At 38.0% G+C, this 24,024-nt stretch overlaps 2 protein-coding genes across 2 annotated transcripts in view; one reads left to right on the top strand and one right to left on the bottom strand.

Moving 5' to 3' along the window:
- Nucleotides 1-807: 807 nt before the first annotated feature.
- ABRACL (ABRA C-terminal like) lies at nucleotides 808-16,029 on the top strand. The gene is made up of 3 exons (XM_063441208.1): nucleotides 808-916; nucleotides 10,062-10,132; nucleotides 15,641-16,029. Exons 2-3 carry the CDS (start codon nucleotides 10,072-10,074, stop codon nucleotides 15,823-15,825), a joined length of 246 nt encoding a protein of 81 aa, XP_063297278.1. The 5' UTR covers nucleotides 808-916; nucleotides 10,062-10,071; the 3' UTR covers nucleotides 15,826-16,029.
- Nucleotides 16,030-20,100: 4,071 nt separating this feature from the next.
- Nucleotides 20,101-24,024, bottom strand: part of ECT2L (epithelial cell transforming 2 like) — a 112,606-nt gene continuing 108,682 nt past the window's right edge. The window contains exon 22 of the mRNA XM_063441207.1: nucleotides 20,101-20,750. Within this exon, the coding sequence (XP_063297277.1) occupies nucleotides 20,620-20,750 (131 nt within the window). The 3' untranslated portion in view covers nucleotides 20,101-20,619. The remainder of the gene's footprint in view (nucleotides 20,751-24,024) is intronic.

Here is a 24,024-nt window from a genome sequence, read left to right as displayed (position 1 = left end):
AGGAAAGCATTGTAAATGCTTTCCTATGCGACCGGCTGAATGCACGCGCAGCTCTTGCCGCGCGTGCGCATTCAGCCGACGGGGCGGAGAGGAGGAGGAGAGCTCCCCGCCCAGCGCTGGAAAAAGGTACATTTTACCCCTTTTCCCCTTTCCAGAGCAGGGCGGGAGGGGGTCCCTGAGGGTAGGGGCACCCTCAGGGCACTATAGTGCCAGGAAAACGAGTATGTGTTTTCCTGGCACTATAGTGGTCCTTTAACAACTGTTTCACCTCAAAGCAATGTTTATGTTATCCACAAGAGGGCGATACTAGAAACTCTCCATTCTCTGAAAGGTACACACCCTGTTATACACACAGAGCGTTTTAAACGAGAAGCAATGTTGTCACCGGCAGTTCCGGAAGAAATGGAATAATGGATGATCCAACTGCATTTTCAGCCTAAAATTATAAATCTCACCATGATTCAAGATCACCATGTAAATTCTCCTTTTGGCAGAATGAAAAACACAACATATGTTAACCGCATGGCTAGTACAGAATACTAGTGTCATCAAACCCTCATCTTATTACTAAATATACAATTTATTTATTGGGTAAATTACCGAATGTTTTATTAGATATGTACTTGAAGTGATATATTTAACGTGCTGGCTGATCATTGTACTGTCATTACCTTCCTACTTCTTAAACCCTGCGGCTATGGCACACCTCCCACCCCTTTCCTGCCGGCTTTCATCTCATAGGCTTCTCCTCTCACATGGGCGGCTCGTACTCGAGGAATTAACACTATCCCGCACAAAGAATTTTTTTTTCCTGTCTCTTCCTCCTCATTCTCGAATTGATCTGCGTTCCAACAGGCTGTCAGCTCCATTGCCTACCTGCTGGCCCCCAGTGAAAGACTGAATAGGGAGTTCCAAGGTGAGTTTAAGTCACTCAGAAGTGATTGATTATGGGGCACCCTTTGCCCCTGATTAAATTCCAAACCTATGATTAAAATCATGATCGGCTGGGGAATTTTCTTTAATCAGAATATAGTCAGGTGATCTGTTGAACATGGTGGTGGTGTATTTATACCTGTGTGTATTAGGGGTGCTAAGTCTACCATTTTTCTTTGATACATATGACTTACAATATATACATATTGGTGGGCTGCACAGGAAAAGCGCTCTCGTAGAATTACAGTTTTGCAGGAAGGAAATGAAGCCATTTATCAATAAGGAAACCAGTAGCATAGGAATTGTATAGACTGCAGATCAGCACTTTTCACGTGCTGCCCATCAACATGAGAAAGGGATATGAGTCCAGGAAAACATTGCTGAATTGGCAACCCTAGTGGGTGTACATCATTCAAAAAAAGTTTATATATTACACAGGAAATTGCAAAATGTACACCAAAATATGAAGGTAAGAAAATTTTGAATTGGAGTCTATTACTTTTGTCTGAATTTGGCAATTACAATCTAAATAAATGTATTGAAGCAATGATTTAAATGTAGTTCCTGGGGGGGGGAGAGAGAGAGAGAGAGTGTGTGTGTGTGTGTGTGTGTGTATATATTTATTCGGTAAACGTTTTTTTATTTTATTTTTTGTAGATGTTACTGTGTATTGTGGTTGCTGTATGTATTGCCATATATGAGCATCAAAAAGAAACTGTTTCCTGTTTCGACATCTCACATCAGTGTGACGTTCCATAGAGAATGGCCTAATTTATTACATAAACTGGAATTGCAGAGAATTAATTGCAGAGAATTAAAAATGTTACTGCAAATTTTAGGACAAAAACAAGAGGGGAATAAATAGCTGGGAGGGATTTAGTAATGTGCCAACTCGTTTTGGCCTAAAATTTCAAATTCACTTTGAATTCTTTGACATTTTGGTGAATAACTTTAGGATATTTTTTTTCCAGCTTTGCATAAATGTTCAATTGCCTTTTTAAGGTCTCTACGTATCCTGTGTAAGTGTATTAAAGTGGATCTGTCACTTTTTCTTTATGGAATACTGATTAAAACTGAGCAAGAAATTCATGGACCTCCTCGGTCAACTTTTGGCCAAATCTACTGACAGCTATGGTATTTAGGCTCTGTCTATGAAAGATAGCGCAGGATCCTCCATAGACTTCAGTGTTGTGCTCTCATGCATGTGCAAGTGTACAGCACTGCACTACTTAAAGGGAAACTCCAGTGCCAGGAAAACAATCAGTTTTCCTGGCACTGGAGGGTCCCTCTCCCTCCCACCCCCCCAATCCCCAGTTACTGAGGGGGTGAAAACCCCTTCAGTCACTTACCTGAGGCAGCGGCGATGTCCCTCGCCGCTGTCTCCTCCTCCCTGTGCTTCCGTCGGCCGGTGGGCGAGACTGATCCTGCCCACTGGCCGAGGAGACCTAATGCTCATGCGCGGCAATGCCGCGCATGCACATTACGTCTCCCCATAGGAAAGCATTGAAAACAAATTTTAATGCTTTCCTATGGGGATTTGAGCGACGCTGGAGGTCGTCCAGCGACGCTCTAGCACAGGTTTCCTGTGCTATAGAGCAGGAAGTTCCCTCTAGTGGCTGTCTAATAGACAGCCACTAGAGGTGGAGTTAACCCTGCAAGGTAATTATTGCAGTTTATAAAAAACTGCAATAATTACACTTGCAGGGTTAGGAGTAGTGGGAGTTGGCACCCAGACCACTACAATGAGCAGAAGTGGTCTGGGTGCCTGGAGTGTCCCTTTAAGTGCCAAGAAGCAAAAAGACCTGCAGCGTTAACATGAAAGCAGCCATCAGCATCAACCGGAGGTAAGTAAAACTCACCTCCCTGCAACCCGCAGCACCTGGACCCACACTGGATCTGTTTTTCGATGGTCTTTGCAAAATACACAGAGAACCCTGAAATTGACAGTTGCTCTTTAAAGGGACACTATAGTCACCAAAACAACTACAGCCTAATGTAGTTGTCTCTGGTAAGCATTTTAATGTAAACACTGCCTTTTCAGATAAAAGGCAGTGTTTACATTGCTCCCTAGAGACCCCTCCAGTGACAGTCACTCAGACAGCCACTAAAGGTACTTCCTGGATCAGTGCTGCAGAACGTGTAACATTGGAGACACTGAACGTGGAGACACTGAACTTTCCCAGGGGGCGCTCAGACAGATATGAGGAGATGCTGGTTGGCCAGTGTTATGTTTGGCTCCACCTCCTTGGCTGAGATCATCAGAATTGACAATTTCAGCCAATCCAAAACTTTCCTATGCATTGGATTGGCTGAAATCGTCAATTCGGATGATCTCAGCCAAGAAGACACATTGGAGGTGGAGCCTGTGCTTGCAGACTCTCATTGTGCTGGAAGAAAGGTGAGTTTAAAGCCTTCTTAAAGGGGACAGGGACCTAAAAAGTGTTTTGTCACACTCGAATCTCTGCAAAGAACACTCTAATCACTGCATTTTAAAGCAACACAATTATCATCAGAACCACTACAGCTTATTATAGTTGTTTTGGTGTGAAGAGATTGTTCCTGCATTCTTACAAATGCAAACACTGTATTTGTCCTTAAAGGGACACTCTAAGCATCAAAACAACTTTAGCTTAACCCCTTAAGGACACGTGACATGTATGACATGTCATGATTCCCTTTTATTCCAGAAGTTTGGTCCTTAAGGGGTTAATGAAGCAGTTTCGGTGTATAGATCATGTCCCTACAGTCTTACCGCTCAATCTCAACCATTTAGTAGTTAAGGGACCTCTCCACACCAATAAAGCACATTAGCTTACTAAAGTGCTTTATGGGTGAAGATTAGTATCCTATTTTTTTACCCTAGGTCTATGAGATATCGGCACTTTTATAAATACATTATGGAACACCCTAGGCTATCAAACAGCCATGGTGGTTTGCTGCCTCCTTTCGTTGGCTTCCCTGAGCTAACAGAAGTGGCAGGCATGCTCTACTTGCACCTCAGAGCAGTTCCTTCACAGACCGCAGATCAGGCGCAGTGACAAGCCTCTGATAAGTTTATTTCCCAAAAGGGGTAGGTCTTCTAAAGGCTGCCGTTAATAAGAATGAAACTGTCAGCCTGCCACACATGCCCTGTATGTCCTCATTATTATCCTATGAGAATCAAGTAATTTGGCTTAGAAGAAGAGTCTATCCTGTTACCAGAGTACAGGTGAGTAATGGGTATAGTATTTATTTTTATTCTGATTTTTTTAAAAAATACATTAAACATGCAATGGATATATTAGACAAAGGAGGATGAGGAAGCCAAATATACGCAGATATCTTTTCTGAAACAAGAATTCTATAATAATGATTCTTGTTTCAGAAAAGATATCTGCGTATATTTGTCTTCCTCATCCTCTCCCCCTTTAAATTGTTCCAATCAAAATTACTCAAAAGGGCTCTACTAGATATGAAGTTGACCAGCCCTAGTTTGGACAATCTGTACTAACTGGGCCTGTGGAACAAATGGGGACTAATTTGGATGCTCTTACAAGCATTGAGGAGTGAAGTAAAGTGTCAGAGAAAGAAGGTCAAGAGGGTTCTCTAAAGAACCGAGAATGCACATCACCAGAGACCATCTACAATACCATATCATGCACTAATCCATCTCACCCTTGAGAAGACTATTGATTCTTCCAGTCTCTACACCCTCTTCACCTTGTTCATCCACTCCGTCCAGCAAGGCATGCCAGTAGAGTTCTATCAAAGATTGGGCTGCGAACACCAGGCCACATCACACTGAATGTTTAAATCCTGCAATAGTGGTTGGTACACTGGGAAGAAGATATGCAGTCATCTAGCATGCAAGATCATTGCCATGGATCCCTGTTGCCATCTCCTGAACAAATGACCAGTAAGTACAGATACAGGGACCAGTCTCACCAGAGATGGAGATATGTGCCTGGTTCCTGTCCATGGTGCCATCAATCCTGGTCACACAGAGTTATGGCCAACATTTGTAGGGTACAAGAAGGTAAGCAATTTAGAAGTGGTCTATTGGGATTAAGTGCAGGTAGAACAGAGATGCACAAGGTACAACATTTTCTGCAATTCTAGGTCTGTACAGGTGTGGTTAAGAATCAAATCCCACTTGCCTTTGAATGTCCGGGTTTTGGATCCCATGTCTTGCAGCAGAAATTCAAGACATTTTGGAAAATGTCATTGTTGGCATTTGATTAGGTTCATAAGGTGTAAGTTGTCTAGTTAGGAGATGGTGTGTGGAGACAGACCTCAAGTTCATTTACAGGACCCTATGTAAATTAAGGATTACTGGTATTCTATATTCTAAGTCCTATAGGAACACCTCTAATATTTGTAAGGGGGGGGGGGGGAGAATCTGTGCATTATTGTTCTCTTAAATGTGAGTATATTGTATTACTTTCTAAAATTATTTTTTTTGTATTGCATCTATATAATCCACTCAAACTCCCACTACTCCCAGTCAGTAGCAATGACTATAGTACTCATCGGCCCCAATACTCAGAATAAAAACAAAAGTTGACAAAGTTTCTTTTTATTTTTTTATTTATTTTAATTTTATTTTTTTATTATTCTATATGTTGGAGCTGATAAGTACTTTAGTCATTGCTGCTGCAGTAGTAGTGGGAGTTTGAGTGCAGCGCTTAATTTTTAATGTTTGTATCTGCTTTTGTATTGCACAGCCATGTTACAACACTGGCATCCACCTGTGTAACTTTTAGAAATTACATTTTCAATTTATTCAAATAAGCAATTTTAGCCTAAATTTTGAAATCTGGAATTTAAAGGGTTTCTAGATCTTAAAACACCTTTTCTGAGGGTGTTCTGCGCCACAAAACTAAACCAAATGCTAAAACCAGCATCCTTTCAGCCAATTTTAAGTTCTCCTCTCAAATCCTTCTTGGGTGATGTCACCTCCCCTTGCCTGGAGGGGGTGGAGGACATGTGAAGGGTGGGTGTGGGGGTCCTTCTGCCATTAAATATCTAGCAGCAGCATGCTTGCTTGCTTCAGTTACCAATTTAGCACAGAATTGACATTAGCCAGCTTAGAAATACAGAGTGAACATACAGACTCCGGGTACCATGACCACTTAAAATCACTGAAGTACCATGGTGCTTGGAGTAACCCTTTAATTCACTAATTAGGGGGTTTGGGGAATAAATCCTAGTATTTTTTTTTTTTTTTATTGGTTATCACTTTACTGTCCAAAAAAACACTTTCATGTTATAAAATGACAACCACATTATAATCTCTAAAACATTGATACATCAATAAAGTGAATGCTGTCGCCCCCTCGAGTCTATAAAAGGCTAGTGGATGTCTTAAAGTACTAGAGAGCCATGCTTATCAAAAGACTGCTGCAAGCAGGAAAGAGTGGGTGTAGATTACTGCTGCTAGCTGTTTAAGCATTTCTGTAAACTACTTCCTTATTTCTCTTTCTACGTCTCAACGCTGTTTGTGATTGTGAACGTTGGCAGATATGGCTAAACTATATAAATAGAACATATTAGAACAGCATCTAATGGAACTGGTATTAAAAAATAAAATAAAATAAAAATTGGCCTACATTCCCAAACCATACAATCAAATTTAGGTAGTTTATTTTCCCCAACTATTTCTCTGTTGTAATCAATTGTTATGTGAAGTAAAATGGCCCTTTCATTGGGGAGTAGGGATCGACCAATATAATTTTTTCAGAGCCAATACAGATTATCTGTTGACTTTCATGATGATTGCCGATAACTGATACCGTTATTCTGTACATTTAAAGTTTTGAATAACAGTCTGCCATTACCTGAACATGTTAATCGTTTGATACTTTTATTTAATATTTGAGTGGTAATATAAATGCACAAACTATCTTATTCTCTTTCTCTCTCTTTCCCCCTCCACCCACACTTTGATTGGAAAATAGGCAATTGAACCAATTTTTTCTTTTCTTTTTTGTAATAAAAATATCAGGCAAAGCTAACAATGCACAAATTGCACATAAACTGAACTTAGTAAAATGAGCAATAAAATATGCATCAATATTAAAATACTATATCAATGGATATTTCATTGCTCATTCTACTAAATTTCAATTTATGTACAATTTGTGCATTGTTCTTTGCTTGATTTCAAACACATGTGGTATGATAATAGAGATTAAAAGTTAACTGTCTAGTAATGTGTTCCTACATCTAATTTGAATGCTAGGGGTTAAGATAAACTGTTTAGAAGGGGACAACTTTTAAAACAAATGGATAATTAAAGGACCATTATAGTGCCAGGAAAACAAATACATTTTCCTAATACTATAGGGTTTTAGGGTTCCCCTCCCGCCGGGCTGAAGAGGGAGGAAGGGGATAAATTCTTACCTTTCTCCGGCGCTGGGGACTCTACTCCCTCTTCCGACGTCATCCGCCGAATGCACATGCCCGGCAAGAGCCGCGCGCGCATTCAATCACTCCATAGGAAAGCATTTCTCAATGCTTTCCTATTGACGGCAGCATCTTCTCACTGTGAAAATCACAGTGAGAAGCGCAGAAGCGCCTCTAGCTGCTGTCAATGAGACAGCCACTAGAGGCTGGATTAACCCTAGTGTAAACATAGCAGTTTTTCTGAAACTGCTATGTTTACATCGGCAGGGTTAACCCTAGATGGACCTGGCATCCAGACCACTTCATTGAGCTGAAGTGGTCTGGGTGCCTATTGTGGTCCTTTAAATGTATGCATGTTTTCATTTGGGGTATATCTACTAAACAGTGGTTTTAATTGTGTGTGTATATATATTTGCATTTGGGCAATGGAATGTCCATGCTTATATCTCACTGTCTCTCTTGAGTGTGGGGGGAAGGCTTCTCCCCAACAGCTCTGACGTTCACAAACTGAGAGGTACTACTGACACAATATTGGCTGTTCTCATACTAAACAATGGAATACCTTGAGGATTAGGGGGGTATCACAGATTAAAATAAACATAATAAAATAAAAATGTTAAATTGTTACCCCTCCATATTAAATGCAAAAAAATCACTGATCGCAAAGATATAGGTGAACATTAATTTAACTCTATAACAGTCAGTAGTACCTGGCAGTATGGTCAACATCAGCAGGTTGGAGATTTGGGAACGAATGTGGCATGGAGCACAGCAGATCAGACTATTTTAAACATGATATATACTATGCAGATGTCTCCAAGCTTACTCTTACCCAATGCCTCGAGCCCCACACGCTGGTGCTCTGCTCACAGCAGGGAGAGTTGATGCGTGATGGTGTGTTGTATTAATATACCATAGGCAATATAGGTAACTATGAAAACCAATTCCATTTCTTGGAAAAATGCAGAATATCAGCTCTAATAATCAGTCGATCCCCATTGGGGTGTTACAAAAAACTATTGTGGACAGTCCCCAATGTGCCATCTCCTCTTACATGGTGGTATCCAGGGTATGGGAAGAGGAGAAAGTGTACGTAAACTTATCTGAGTTTCTCTCAGTATTACCATCTACTTCAGGTTGGTCTTGCACTGCCAGGATCTATGTTAAATAGAATGAGAAGGCAGAAAAGAACCATTTGGCCTTTCTAGCCTGCCCAATTTTCTAAATACTTTCATTAGTCCCTGGCCTTATCTTATAGTTAGGATGGCCTTATGACTATCCCACGCATGCTTAAAGTCCCTCACTGTGTTAACCTCTACCACTTCAGCTGGAAGGCTATTCCATGCTTTCGCTACCCTATCAGTAAAGTAATACTTCCTGAAATTATTTTTAAACCTTTGTCCCTCTAATTCAAGACTATGTCCTCTTGTTGTGGTAGTTTTTCTTCTTTTATGCTTCTTTTATGCTGAGCTCCCTCGCAGCCCTCCTTCCCGGTCGGGTAAATGTTAGCAGAGTAGGCACCTGCAATATGGGGAGAGCAGGTGCCTACTCTGCTATAACACTGAACATGCACTAGCGGCTCGTCGAGCCACGAAAATGGTCCTTGTGGGACACATGCGGCCCGTGGGCCGCGAGTTTGACATGCTTACTTTACAACCAAGCATTCTGCTAGCATTTCCTGCTGCTCTGTTGCATTGTCTGTCTACCTTCAAGTCATCTGAAATAAATCAAATCAAATAAGATCTTCAGAAAGTGCAACAAAATATCATCTAGTCATTGAGTGCACATTGCACGAGAAAATATCTGTGGTGGTGTAAACATCTTGAAACTACACCCTTTATCATATTTTGTCATCAATTGTTGCTTCTAAAATAAAGTATTTCCTTTTTTTTCTAATATCTTATGATTGTGCTGTAATTTTAGTAAAATTGCAATTCGGTCTTTGAGTTTTATTGTTTAAAACCTAAAAGTAACCAGGACACGATATCCAATTGATACACAAGTGCAGTATACTTTCATAGATCCTCATGTTTGGGCATGTTTGTCTATATCCGTTTACATTCCTCCACCCCTACTTTAGGAATTTTAAGTTGCCTGAGGTATAATTTTTTTTTTTTTTTTTTTGCCTTGAATAGAGTGCTGAAAAGTAATACCTAATTACTATTTTATGTTTAGGAAATACTGCAGAATGAGTTTTAAAATGATTTTAAGGTATACCTGTAAATATGGTATACAATCAACCTTTGGCCTGGGTTGAGTGACAGGGAGGGCAAAAGAACCCTCCTATAGGTTGTTATGTGCTCTCTGCCACAGTGATATTCACGCAGCTAGCATTTCTCATGCTTGCAGTGAATGTATAGGATGTTTAGACACTGATGTTCTTGCAGTTAAAACCGCATGTCTGTGTAACGAAGTCCAACCACAACTAAGATGGGAGGGATGAAGGTAGAGTTGGAGGGTGGCCTCCAGGTATAGCCCCACACTAGTGTGAGGTAGAAGGTGAGTAAAACTATAAATCTTCCAAAGGAAATATAGTTATGTTTGTTTGTCTTCTAATCTATTATTATTATTATTATTATTATTATTACTACCACCATATATGCTCTCTCACTACATTTTCCATTTTAATTTGCAGTGGTGTCTGGTACATTATTGAATGATTGATGACTTGTGAAAAGTTAGTCTGGAATTTTCCTCCGAGCAGCTGACTATAACTGATGGTGACTGTGTTTTTTTTAATATAGGTGTGTCACGATGAATGTAGAGCATGAAGTTGGCCTTCTGGTGGAAGAGATACGACGTCTTGGTTCTATAGGTAAAAACCCAATAAGCACTCAGTCAAACACAATAAACACTCTCCATCTGTTCTTCTAAGCTTTTAAATCTCTAGTCAGTGTCATCGTTACTGTAAAAAAGAACTGCTGGGAATGGCCCAACCATACATTAGACACTGTCAGGCATTAGTTTATTTTGCTCAGTATCAGGAGTTACATTCATGTTTGTCAATATGCTTCTGCACTCAGATCACACACATACGTTTCTACTAAAGTAAGCAGACCAGATGTTGAGCATTAATGGAACCATACACAATAAGAAATGTCATAGGGTGCTTCAATAAATGATTAGCAGCACATTAAAGTGCATGTGCTGCTCTATATAATAAGTGTCTCACACACCTGAAAGAATACAAATAAACTAACTTATAAAATTGCAGATTGCTAGAAACATCCACCCAACATAGTGGTATATAGTAAAAGGCAAAATAGAAAATACTTTCCCTTTCAATCTTTTCATGTAAATATAAAACATACACAAATTCCATAAATATTTTAATACACAGTATATTACAGTCTACATAAATAACAGGGCACAAAGAGAGAGAGAAAAATGCATTGCATAATACTGTAATGTAGATGAATGCACAATGTAGTAGGTAGAACCACTTACATGTAATAGAGCCGTGGTCATGCTCTATATAATATGCTCCAGGATGCCTTCTTTGTGGGCTTAGGATAGAAGATGAGTCTCCAACACACCAGCCAATAAATCAGTAAAAAAAAAAGTTATTGTATAAAATCAATATTAAAAAAAGGGCAAGGAAAGCCAAAAATTCATAACAAAAATAAAGTGAGTACGTATGACCAATAATAAACTTTTCAAAAACAAAATGTGTTTTGACCAACAGGTTTTTTTTATCAGGTGCATATAGTATCTAGTCCCAGTAACAGTATGTATAGGGTCCATTTGATGGGTCGGTCTCTTCCTCCAGGTGTTTCACATTATTCAGCATCATGTAATAACCAGGGTCAAAGAGTACACCTCCATCTTCTATACAAGTCTGAATCATGTGATATCAGCAACATTGTATCACATAGTTGCAGGAACGCACTCCTCAAACATGAAAATGCAGTGGAGGTATCCCTATGCTGCAATGTAAACATTGCATTTTCTCTGAAAAGACAGTGTTTACTGCAAAAAGCCTGAAGGGAATGATTCTACTCACCAGAACAAATACAATAAGCTGTAGTTGTTCTGGTGACTGTAGTGTCCCTTTAAGATAAATCATGGTACAAAGGTTATTCATAATGAAATAGGGTTTCATTTTAGTTGCAGCATGAGGCTGTGTATGAATGCAGTGCTTACATTTTGGTAAACGAGTTCCATTCAGAAGATATCATAACTACTTTGTCTAATGGTAAAGGCAGAGATTGACAAATGATGGAGCTTCTCCCAAGAAGTTTTGTCAGTTTCAGCAGCCATCATTAGTACAGCCATGGGAATTGGACTGTTTCTCACAGATTGTCTATGTTGGGTCTCACTGTTTCGTAGCATCCTCCATAGACATCAGTATTGCACTTTCATGCACAGCTCTTGGTAGTTGAAGCATCAGACAGAAGATGGCCATGTCCATGGGGAACATCTTCAGTTAAGTATATCTACCCTCCGCTGTAGTCCCAGACATTTACTTCCCAAGCGGAAATATCACATTGGTGGTCTTTGCGGAGCAGAAGGTGACAGACTTTTTAATTGATTCAAAATGTGTTTTTATAAGAATATGTTGGATTTGCAGTGCTCAAATCTGTAACTTTGTATCTGCAGAGATAACGTCTCAGCCAAAATTCTAATTATAAAACAAACATACAATTTTAGAGAAAGCCCTTGAACCTATTGAAGTAATCCCATTAAACTAATCTGGAAAGGTATTTTTTCTAAAAAATGGAACCTTCATCTGGTTGTAAGTATTACGTTTATAACCATGAGAATGGGTCTCTTTATAGAAATCCATGATTTAAAGGCACTTGCATCACTTGATAATTAAAAAAATAAAATAATAATTTAGCCACAAATTCAACCTGCCGAGTGAGGCAACTGTCACATTCAACATTAAACTTTTTGAATAAAACCGTTGTTTAAAAGAGATGCAAGTCCCTTTTAACTGTTGTCTTATTGACTTGTGATTTAAAGCAGCTCTGTCACCTATATAAATGCTTAAAGGGACACTATAGTCACCAGAACAACTACAGCTTATTGAATTTGTTCTGGTGAGTAGAATCATTACCTTCATGCTTTTGCTGTAAACACTGTTTTGTTTTTAGAGAAAATGCAGTGTTTACATTACAGCCTAGTGATAACTCCACTGGCCACTCCTAAGATGTCTTAGAGACACCATATGCTCTCAAAGGCAACCTAACCAACCTGGCAAACTTCAGTATAAAAAAAGGAAAATCAAGCCTTATATTTGACCCTGTAACTTTCAAAAACACTCTAAACCTGTAAATGGGGGGGTTCTACTTGCGAGACTTCGCTGAACACAAATATTGGTGTTTCAAAAACGTAAAACGTGTCACAACAATGATATCATCAGTGAAAGTGCAGTTTTTGTGTGAAAAATGCAAAAACTTTCACTGACAATATCATCGCTGTGATATGTTTTACTGCTTTGACACATTAATATTTGTGTTTAGTGAAGTCTCCCGAGTAAAACAGTCAATTAAATTCTCTGGACATTTGTCCTGGGTTCTCAGGCAGGTCCCTCAAATTGCAATCAATAACAATTTACTTTAATTATGTAAAAATATTACAGAAATATGCACATAGAATTTAAATATGTATATTTATGAAATTATTTATGTAATTTTGTGTGTGCGTGTGTGTGTGTGTGTGTGTGTGTGTGTATAAAAAAATAAAGGGAACACAAAAATAACACATCCTAGATCTGAATGAATTAAATATTCTTCTGAAATACTTTTTTCTTTACATAGTTGAATGTGCTGACCACAAAATCACACAAAAATAAAAAAATGGAAATCAATTTTTTCAACCCATGGAGGTCTGGATTTGGAGTCACACTCAAAATTAAAGTGGAAAACCACTACAGGCTGATCCAACTTTGATGTAATGTCCTTAAAACAAGTCAAAATGAGGCTCAGTAGTGTGTGTGGCCTCCACGTGCCTGTATGACCTCCCTACAACGCCTGCGCATGCTCCTGATGAAGTGACTGATGGTCTCCTGAGGGATCTCCTCCCAGACCTGGACTAAAGCATCTGCCAACTCCTGGACAGTCTGTGGTGCAACGTGACGTTGGTGGATGGAGCGAGACATGATGTCCCAGATGTTCTCAATTGGATTCAGGTCTGTGGAACGGGCGGGCCAGTCCATAGCATCAATGCCTTCGTCTTGCAGGAACTGCTGACACTCCAGCCACATGAGGTCTAGCATTGTCTTGCATTAGGAGGAACCCAGGGCCAACCGCACCAGCATATGGTCTCACAAGGGGTCTGAGGTTCTCATCACGCTGTGCTCAGTGTGAACCGGCTTTCATCTGTGTAGAGCACAGGGTGCCAGTGGCGAATTTGTTAATCTTGGTGTTCTCTGGCAAATGCCAAACGTCCTGCACAGTGTTGGGCTGTAAGCACAACCCCCACCTGTGGATGTCGGGCCCTCATACTACCCTCATGGAGTCTGTTTCTGACCATTTGAGCAGACACATGCACATTTGTGACCTGCTGGAGGTCATATTGCAGGGCTCTGGCAGTGCTCCTCCTGTTCCTCCTTGCACAAAGGCGGAGGTAGCGGTCCTGCTGCTGGATTGTTGCCCTCCTACGGCCTCCTCCACGTCTCCTGATGTACTGGCCTGTCTCCTGGTAGCGCCTCCATGTTTTGGACACTACACTGACAGACACAGCAAACCTTCTTGCCACAGCTCGCATTGATGTGCCATCCTGGATGAGCTGCACTACCTGAGCCACTTGTGTGGGTTGTAGACTCCATCTCATGCTACCACTAGAGTGAAAGCACTGCCAGCATTCAAAAGTGACCAAAACATCAGCTAGGAAGCATAGGAACTGAGAAGTGGTCTGTGGTCACCACCTGCAGAACCACTCCTTTATTTTGGGTGTCTTGCTAATTGCCTATAATTTCCACCTGTTGTCTATTACATTTGCACAACAGCATGTGAAATTGATTGGCACTCAGTGTTGCTTCCTAAGTGGACAGTTTGATTTCACAGAAGTGTGATTGACTTGGAGTGTTGTTTAAGTGTTCCCTTTATTTTTTTTGAGCAGTGTATATATTATAAAAATATAGTTAGAATAAAATTGCATATATATAATTTGTTTTATTATTTTTACATTTTTTTATTATATATATATATATATATATATATATATATATATAACCTTGTTGAAGTGCACTCGCAGTACTCAGTAGTATTTCTAATCATGCTTATTTATTGAAGCATCAAATATTACAAAAAAAATTCAACGTTTCAGTCCTATCTGGACTTTTCTCAAGGTCTTGAAAAAAGTCCAGATAAGACTGAAACTTCAACATTTTTTAGTAATATTTGATGCTTCAATAAATAAGCACGATTAGAAAAACTACTGAGTCCTGCGAGTGCACTTCAACAAGGTTATATATATTCTGAAGGTCTGAGTTTGCACCCAGGCGTTTACAAGACCAGGAGCAGTGAGTACGGGACACGTGGAAAATTATATATATTTATATATATATATATATATATATATATATATATTGTAGATAGTGATCAGCACACTCGGACTTAGAAAAGTTTAAAACTTACAGTTTATTGAAAATCCATTAAAAGATCAACGTTTCAGTTCCCACTGGAACTTTCATCAGGATCAGGCATGCCTGATCCTGATGAAAGTTCCAGTGGGAACTGAAACGTTGATCTTTTAATGGCAGATTCACGGCAGTTCAGGCAGTGCCCCTGCAGGCAGATTGCGGCCATGTAACCGCCCTGTTAAAGTGATCACATGGCCGTGGGGGCCTAATTCGCCAAGGGGGGACTGTCTGGCTGTCAGGCAGTTCTCCCAGACTGGGAGTAACACTGATGGCGGGCGAACGACGGCGATCGGGTAAGTAAATATTTCCATTATGACGGTTCAGGACAGTCATCGGTCCCCAACTCAGTCTTTAGTATTTGACTAGATCCGTAAGCCATGTACATGAACCTTGTTTCAGCGAGTGTTTGTAATCAACAGTTAGTCTCTATGGTCTGCTTTACTCTCTTGTACACTCTATAGAGACTAACTGTTGGTTTTCAAACCCTGTCTGACCCAAGGTGTATGTATATGGTTGAAGGATCCTGTTGTAAACTAAAGATCGGGTTTTTATTTTTTCTCTCTACATATCCTTAATTTAAAAAATTATATATTTTCTTACAATGCTTGATGAAAGGATTATTATATTAAAGGTAATTTTGAGGTTACAGTTGTCTTTTAACTAATTGATGTTGATGATTACGACTCATAAGTGCTTACTAACTCCTATAACTCTTTTTCCTTGTTTTACCTACAGGTGAAGATGGAAAGCTAAGTGTGACGTTTGGTGTGTTATTTGCTGATGACAAATGTGCCAACCTCTTCGAAGCTTTAGTAGGAACATTGAGAGCCGCTAAACGTAAGAAGATAATCACCTACCAGGGGGAACTACTATTACAGGGTGTTCACGATAATGTGAACATTGTGTTACTTCAGGATTGATGAAAAATCTGAACTCCTATGGAGACTTTCCAGTTCCTCTTTCTGGTGAACCATATGCAGAATTGAAAACCCAAAGTAGGCTATTTTTATAAAGGGGTAATTGTAAAAAAAAATTAAAAAAAAATTCTCTTATTTTTGAAAATGCATTTATTTTGTAATGTTACATTCTCAAAATGCAATAAAATCAAATGGTGATTGATGAGCACAAAATTACTTCAAAACTATTTTATTTCTTTTTTTTATTTTAAATTGTTTTATTTAAAGCATCTGAACTATTTTAGAATAGGTTATTCAATAATATTTTAAAAATGTTTCTTCAATAAATACAGGTATTTGCACCTAACTCTGTACGAAAACTTAAATTCATTGGTTTGTTAGCAAGTCACACTAAAATGGTACACCACGGGAGCCTTTTAGGAAGTTAGAATAAATTAAATATATTGTATATAAAAAAAATCTGGCCGTGCTGTAAATTCATATTTCTAAAAATGATGTACTACTAAAAAAAAAAAAAGTTAGAAATAAGGGATGGATGAATCAGACATATGAAGGTGTAACATCAAATACTACCTATTGTGTTTTACACCCCACCTCCTATAGACTGTAAGCTTGTTTGAACAGTGTCCTCTTCAACCTATCGTTCCTGTAAGTTTTCTTGTAAAATTGTCCTATTTATAGTTAAATCCCCCCTCTCATAATGTTGTAAAGCGATACAGAATCTGTTGGCGCTAAATAAATAGCGATAATAATAACAGTAACTAGCAAATAAGGAAGTCTTTTAGAAGAAGGGTAGTGGAATGTTATCACTTTTTTTTTTTTAAACCCATTGCAAACAGCATGCAAAAATAGAACCTAGTCCTAGAAATTTAAATTGCTATATATTTGAGTGTGTGCAGAGTGTCTATTTAAAACAATAGGGACTATAAAAATACTTTTTTTTTTTTCCTCCCCTTAACCTTTTTATTGCTAGTCATGAATGCCATCTTTATAGGTTCCGTCTTGTTTTGAATAATGAGTTCAAGTTTTTACTATGAGGTGTATTTTACCCTCTTAAAATCAGAATAATAAATCAACAGGGTTATTCACTGAGTGAGAATTCAAAGTTCATTTCAAATTTGAAGGTCAAAATAGTGAATTTGGAAAATCCTCTAATTCAGTATGCTTCCAGTTAAGCTACTTTGGCCTTAAAGGAAAACTATAGTGTTAGGAATATAAACATGTATTGTTGACTCTATACTGTTGAACTAATAACCCCTTAATGACGAGTGACGGACGAGGTCCGTCACTCAGGGGAATCCCTTAACGACGAGTAACGGACCTTGTCCGTCACGCGGTAAAATTAACCGCGGCGATCGCTGGGTTAATGGTGCTCCCGTCTGCCTCTGTATTAGAGGCAGACCGGAAGCACCGGATCGGGCTGTCCCAGCACATGTGCCCGCTCTGACAGCATGTCAGAGCGAGCACATGTGCTGTGTATACTCACCTTCCGCCTCCCTGCACTTCCGGGTTCACTGTGAAGTGCAGGGAGACGGATCAGTGCTGATCCTGCCCCCTGTGTGTAAAAAAAAAAAAAAAAAAAAAAAGTGTATTTAAAATCCACCCCCCTTTACCATTTTAATAAAAAATGAACCCCTTCCCTGCCAATTGATCACTGACTACAGTGATCAATTGGCAGGGATTGCATTTTACTATGATCTGATTTTTTTTTTTTTTTATTTTTTTTTTTTTTATCCCTGAGGGTTAATTCTTTTTTTTTTTTTTTTTTTTTTTAACCTTCAGGGGTTAAATTTATTTTATTCATTAATTTAAGTATTTTAAAATTATATATTTAGCTAGCTGGGGAGGGTGGAAGTTAGTGGGGAATTGGGGGATTTGGTGTTAGGCTATCTAGGGGTTAACGTTAAAGTTTTAAAATAAGCTTTAAAAAGTTACAAATTAAGTTAAAAAAAGTTTTAATAACGTTTAAGTAAAAAAAAAAAAACACCCCCCCTTTACCCAGTCCCAATAAAAATTAACCCCTTCCCTGCCAGTCGATCACTGCCTACAGTGATCAAAACACAGATCACAGTATTATACTGTGATCTAATTTTTTTTAACCCCTGACGATTAACTTTTATTTATTTTTTAACCCTCAGGGGTTAAATTTATTTAATTAGCTAATTTAAATATTGTATAATTAAATATTTTTTTTCTAGCTGGAGAAAATGGGGAATTTACGGTTAGTGCTGCTTACTGCAAGTTAGGGGTTAACGGTAAAAAAAAAGCTTAGAAAAATGTTAAATCTGTAAAAAAAAAAAAAAGTTTTAAGAAAGTTTAGGAAAGTTTAAAAAAATTAATAAGCAAAACAAAAGTTTAAAAAATAATTTTAAAAAGTTAAAAAATACATTTAAAAACGCTCATTACCACTACACCTAGAACAAACTAGAGAAAAAATGATCCCACGCTAAGGTTCAAAATATGCCTTTTGAATTACCCCAGGCTGTATTCTTTAATAAATAGTATGTGTTTGTGGGAAGTTTCAATAACCAACCATCTAAACTACTCCAAATTGGAACATGGGCACAGCGTAAAAATTTAAAGTTTGAAAAAAACTGGAATGGCTATGTCCCAAATGTGCCCCTCCGATGTCCACATATACCTGGCAAAGGTACATACGGGGGTATTTTTGTACTCAGCTGACATAGCTGAGCAACATATGAAGTATTATACAGTGGTAGTACACATAAGGTTTGCAAAATATACTGTGCAAACTCACTTTGTGTGTCAAAAAGGCAGAAAAAAACGCTTATTACCACTACACTTGGTACAAGCTAGCGGAAAAATGATCCCACGCTAAGGTTCAAAATATGCCTTTTGAAATACCCTGGGGTGTCTAGGCCTTTGTGGGGTAGTTTGAATTTAAAACCTGCGAAGATGCTTGGAAATTGCACATAGGCCCAGTGTCAAAATTCAAAGTTCTGTAAAAACTGATATGGCTTGGTCTCTTATATGGCACTGTAGCTTCACAAAATAGTGCCAAAGACATTCATTGGGGATGTCTTTTTACTCAGAAGACTTAGCTGAGCATAATTTGGGGGGTTTGAACTTGGTGGCACCTATGAAATATACAAAATGCCCAGCAAAAATGCAATCCGTATGTAGAAAAATGCCCCAAATTATTTTTTACCACATATTTTGGCATATGTTGGTGAAAAAATGGGGGCATGCTAAGGCACAATATGCACCTTATGAGATACCCTGGAGTGTCTACTTTTACAAATGGTAGGCCTTTGTGGTTTTTTTTGAACAGTCAAACTGTTATAATACCCCAAATGGAAGCATAGGCTCATTAAATCCGTTTCTCAAAATTTCGACTGTGAATACTGAAAAGGACAAGTCTCCTGTATGGCACTGTAGCTTCACGAAATAGTGCCAAAGACATACAATGGGGGTGTCATTTTACTCAACTGAACACAAAATAAAACTTTGTACAGGAATAGCACACACCAACTTTACAAAATACACATGAGAAGTTCTTTGTTGTAAGTTTGTGTGCCAAAACCCCCAAAAAACACAATTTTACTCCAATATTTAGCAGAGATTGGCAGTGAAATGGCTACTTAGAAAATGTCAAAACAACCATAGGTAAATAGCCTGTGGTGTCTACTTTATATAAATATATACTTTTGTGTGGCAATTTTGTTTTCTTTTATGGCTATTAAGCTTACAAGACAAACATAACAAATTCTAGAATCGCTCCACATTAAAATTTTATTTTACTCCTTGTGCTTTGTGACCTGTAACTACCAAAAAAAACTTAAAATCCCAGACACATTATATATTCTGTAAATAAGAACTAAACATTTTTTTTAATTACTTCCCTTAACCTGCACTAATTGTGCACACATCATTATTGCAAAAACTGTAAAAAAAAAAAACAAAAAAAATCATTTTTCATTTTTTTTGCATTTTTCTGTATTTTTTTATAATAAATAAGCATGTGTGTGTGTGTGTATATATATATATATATATATATATATATATGTTACATCAAATTAAAGCCCTTTCTGTCCTTTAAAAAACGGTATATAATATGCATCCGTGCAATAAATTAGTCAAATGCAAATTGCAGTTGAACGCAAACAGCAAAAAATGCTGTTGTCATTAAGTGAAAGACAAGCTTCCGAAGCTCTGTCCTTAACCCTTTAAGGACACATGACATGTGTGACCTGTCATGATTCCCTTTTATTCCAGAAGTTTGGTCCTTAAGGGGTTAAGGGGATAAGGTGTCCCGATCTTCATTTCATTGAACTAGAGCGGTCAGCTGATGCGTTAAGCCAATCAGCAGTTCCCTGTTTACAAAAAAAAAGTACATTTCCAAATGAATTTTTATTTTATTTTTTTCAACCAAATATATGGTAATTAATGGGGAAACGGCCCGTCTCTGGAAATTACACAATTGAATAAAACATTAAAAGTCAGATATGACCTTTTTCATGCCATGCTCCATTTTCTTTTACATTTATGTTAAAGATGTAGCAAATGATCCATTTTGATTCTCCAGTCCAGTTTTTGAATAATTTACCAAATTGGCCAAATTTCTAAAAGCAAAGTGGGCAAATAGTTTTTTCAAACATGGCAGCCGTTTATGAATTATTTTGATCCCGCATTAAAATGTAAAATCAAAAACACTTTTCAATACACCAATTGGCATTACATCAACTTGTTAAATTATCACTTTATTACTAAATGACAGGATTTAAAATAAAGACGTACAAATCTTCCGGTCTCTCTATAAATATATTACTTTGTGCCCTATTTGTTTTCAATACTAGCACTTATAGCACTTTGAGAAACAGAAAGCCATGTGACTTTCTCATCTTCGTTAACAGTAGAACAAATCCACTGACGTTTTGGACCTTGCAGAATAAAAGCATTCTTGACATCTGTTGAGGAAAAATAATGTAATCAATACACTAAAAAGAGTGTCTTGTTAGCAGTCCAATGTGTTCCTTTAAATAAATTGATATAGCAATACACTTATGTAAGTTTTGAAATTAAATGCTCTGAAATGCAGTGAATTCAAGTAAGGTATTTCGCTAGTTTAGAATAAGTGGGTAAGCTAAGCAGAGCAGTGTTTTACCTGCTTGAATTTTGGGCTAATTTTCAGTGTGGTCAGTAAATATCTGCTGTAAGCTGTTGTTACCAATAGAACCTTGTGGCGATGAAAAAAAGTTTAATAAAAGTTTTTTAACAGAGGTGCTAGAAATCTCTTCCTTTAACCCCTTAACCCCTTAAGGACCAAACTTCTGGAATAAAAGGGAATCATGACATGTCACACATGTCATGTGTCCTTAAGGGGTTAAGGACACATGACGTGTGTGACATGTCATGATTCCCTTTTATTCCAGAAGTTTGGTCCTTAAGGGGTTAAGAAATCAGTGAAGACATCGCAATCTTAAAATCAGAGATATTTCCTACATTCCTTATAGATGGGGTGTTCCAAGATGGCTCCTGTTTAATTATAAAGGCACAGTGAACGAAGCCTAATGTCTGCAAGAATTGGAAGCACATCTTCGCACCATGGTCCTCATTCCAACATCAGCTGTCCATACTGAAGGACTGTATTATTTGAAACCCTCCAAAGTCACTCCATTTATTCCTCATTCCTAAACATCTAAAATTACTGAGGTGGCAATCATTTAACCTCTTCTATGCTAATGATGCACTAGATCCAGGACTGGATAGTTTTGCCTGCTCGTTAAAGCACCACTATAGTGCCAGGAAAACAAACTCGTTTTCCTGGCACTATAGGGTCATTAGGTCCACCTTCCCGCTGGGCTGAAGGGGTTAAAACTCCTTCAGCCACTTACCTTTCTCCAGCGCCGAGCTCCCTCTTTGCTGGGGAACTCCCCGTGCCGATGCCAGATCCGCATGTGCGGCAAGAGCTGCGCGCATTCAAAACGCCCATAGGAAAGTATTACTCAATCTTTCCTATGGGCGTCCAGCGTCTTCTCACTGTGATTTGCACAGTGAGAATCGCGGAAGTGCCTCTAGCGGCTGTCAGCGAGACAGCCACTAGAGGCTGGATTAACCCTCAGTGAAACATAGCCGTTTTTGTCTGAAACTGCTATGTTTTCAGCTGCAGGGTTATAACTAGAGGGAACTGGCACCCAGACCACTTCATTGAGCTGAAGTGGTCTGGGTGCCTATAGTGGCCCTTTAAGTTGTATGGCATTTTCAAAGTTACATTTCCTGGTGCAAAACCTCAATTATACTTTTATTTTTCTTCTATTGCATCTCAGCCTTTCATAGGTTCTTTCTCATGACTCCTTACGATGTGATAGTGAATGTGTTCTTTGGCATTTTTAATCTTTTTAAGGACATAACTCCCCTTTTTTTTTTTACTTACCTCAGCATTCGCATAATGCCATCTGTGGACTAGGATGGTACACTAGTTTTACTCTTTAATTAAAACAAAAAAACACCCCACTCCACTTTCAGTTATTTGCATATTGATCTAGTGATAAGGGGAATTTTAGAAAATAGGGGGGAAAATTGAAGAAATTTCTATATATATAAAAAATATATATTAATGGATAAAAATTATTATAAGAAAAATAAGGTTACTATATGTAACCAAACTAATATATATGTAACTGGTATAGTCCATGACTGTCATATTGAGCCTTTTACAAAACATGAGCAATAAAAAAAGAATGAAATAAGTAAATAAAATAAATAAATCAATAAATAAATAAGGGAATAAATCACATACAAGACCAGGATCCATATTTCTGTAACTTAGAAAATGAATATTAGTATCACACTAAATATATAAAAAAAATCAGATCACAGTGTACCAAGACATTGTTCAAAGGCAACTTAATAGATAAACACCAGTACACACTGGTGAGTAACTCTGAAAGTTTAAACAATGAGACCGGATATGTGTACCATAACCACTGTGTCACTGCAAGAATAGCCGCCACCTGCGGTTAAAAGTGTAAATACTGGATACCTATTGTATAGACAATTGTCTATTCAATAGGTATCCAATATTTACCAAGACATTGTACCTCTTGTCCACAATTCCAATGGAATACCTTTTTGGCCTTTGGAATAGATAAAGGAGAGAGATATTGGAGAGGGGGGAACATCGAGACTTCGCTTAACACGAAAGAAGCCCAATGGATCTTCAATATAAAGACTTTGAAACATGGTCTCAATCAGGAAATAGATTTAGCAGGACTTATCTAGCTCTATTATATTCTTAGTTTTTCAGTTTTTTCTGGTATTTTCTTTTTTTCCCCTTCTTTTTCTTAGATGTTTGGGTTTTATATATTTAGTGTGATACTAATATTTTCTAAGTTACAGAAATATGAATCACATTGAAGAAGGATCTCTTTTCTATTTATATACATGACCTGGTCTTGTATGTGATTTATTCCCTTATTTATTGATTTATTTATTTTATTTACTTATTTCATTCTTTTTTTATTGCTCATGTTTTGTAAAAGGCTCAATATGACAGTCATGGACTATACCAGTTACATATATATTAGTTTGGTGGAACGCACACCACCAGCTGCTGCAAGTTCATCAGGAAATGCCGGTGTATAAGAAGAACTCGATGGTTCAAGATTATACAGCCCTGAGGAAGTCCAGAATAGGACGAAACGCATAGGATTTTAATCATCAACTTGCTGATATAGTAGCTTTTTGTTGTCTGTTTGTTTTTATCTGTATCTGTGGTCCTGGATTTTTCCCTGCTACCTTTTGGAAACCTGGATACCACTCTGATGTGGAGACATGCTGTTTGTCATTTGACACATTGTAAGTGCAACTTGTAATAATAATTTTGTTACTTTTTATACAGTCTGCACTATCTTCCTTTTCCCTTTATGTTTTGATCTATCCAAGAAGATACCCTCATACCAAGATTTCTATGGCTGGAAGATGCCCCTTATTCATGCAATCACCCTATTATTGAGGGAGACACGCCTGAATGTGCTACTTTCTAGTGAGTTTTCTACCACCCCCAAGCCCTTTGCTTGTGCTTATTGTATTGCACTATATTTTTTCTTCTTCCCCCCAGACATATGGTGTCTATGGTAGATTCTACCGATTACTATACAGGTTGTACCATTTGTTATCACTTTTGGTGATTTATACACACTTTTTTCCTTTTGGTTTTTTTTCTTTGTAATTTATGTAATT

This window comes from Pelobates fuscus, chromosome 2 (genome assembly GCF_036172605.1).
Source record: "Pelobates fuscus isolate aPelFus1 chromosome 2, aPelFus1.pri, whole genome shotgun sequence".
NCBI lineage: Eukaryota > Metazoa > Chordata > Amphibia > Anura > Pelobatidae > Pelobates > Pelobates fuscus.
The sequence above is the reverse complement of the archived record's forward strand: the minus strand, read 5'-3'. Positions and strand labels throughout refer to the sequence as shown.

Coding starts and splice junctions, on each gene's coding strand:
- ABRACL (XM_063441208.1), top strand. CDS start 10,072: ATGAATGTAGAGCATGAAGTTGGCCTTCTGGTGGAAGAGATACGACGT. Junction 10,133..15,640: donor ACGACGTCTTGGTTCTATAG/GTAAAAACCCAA, acceptor TTTTACCTACAG/GTGAAGATGGAAAGCTAAGT.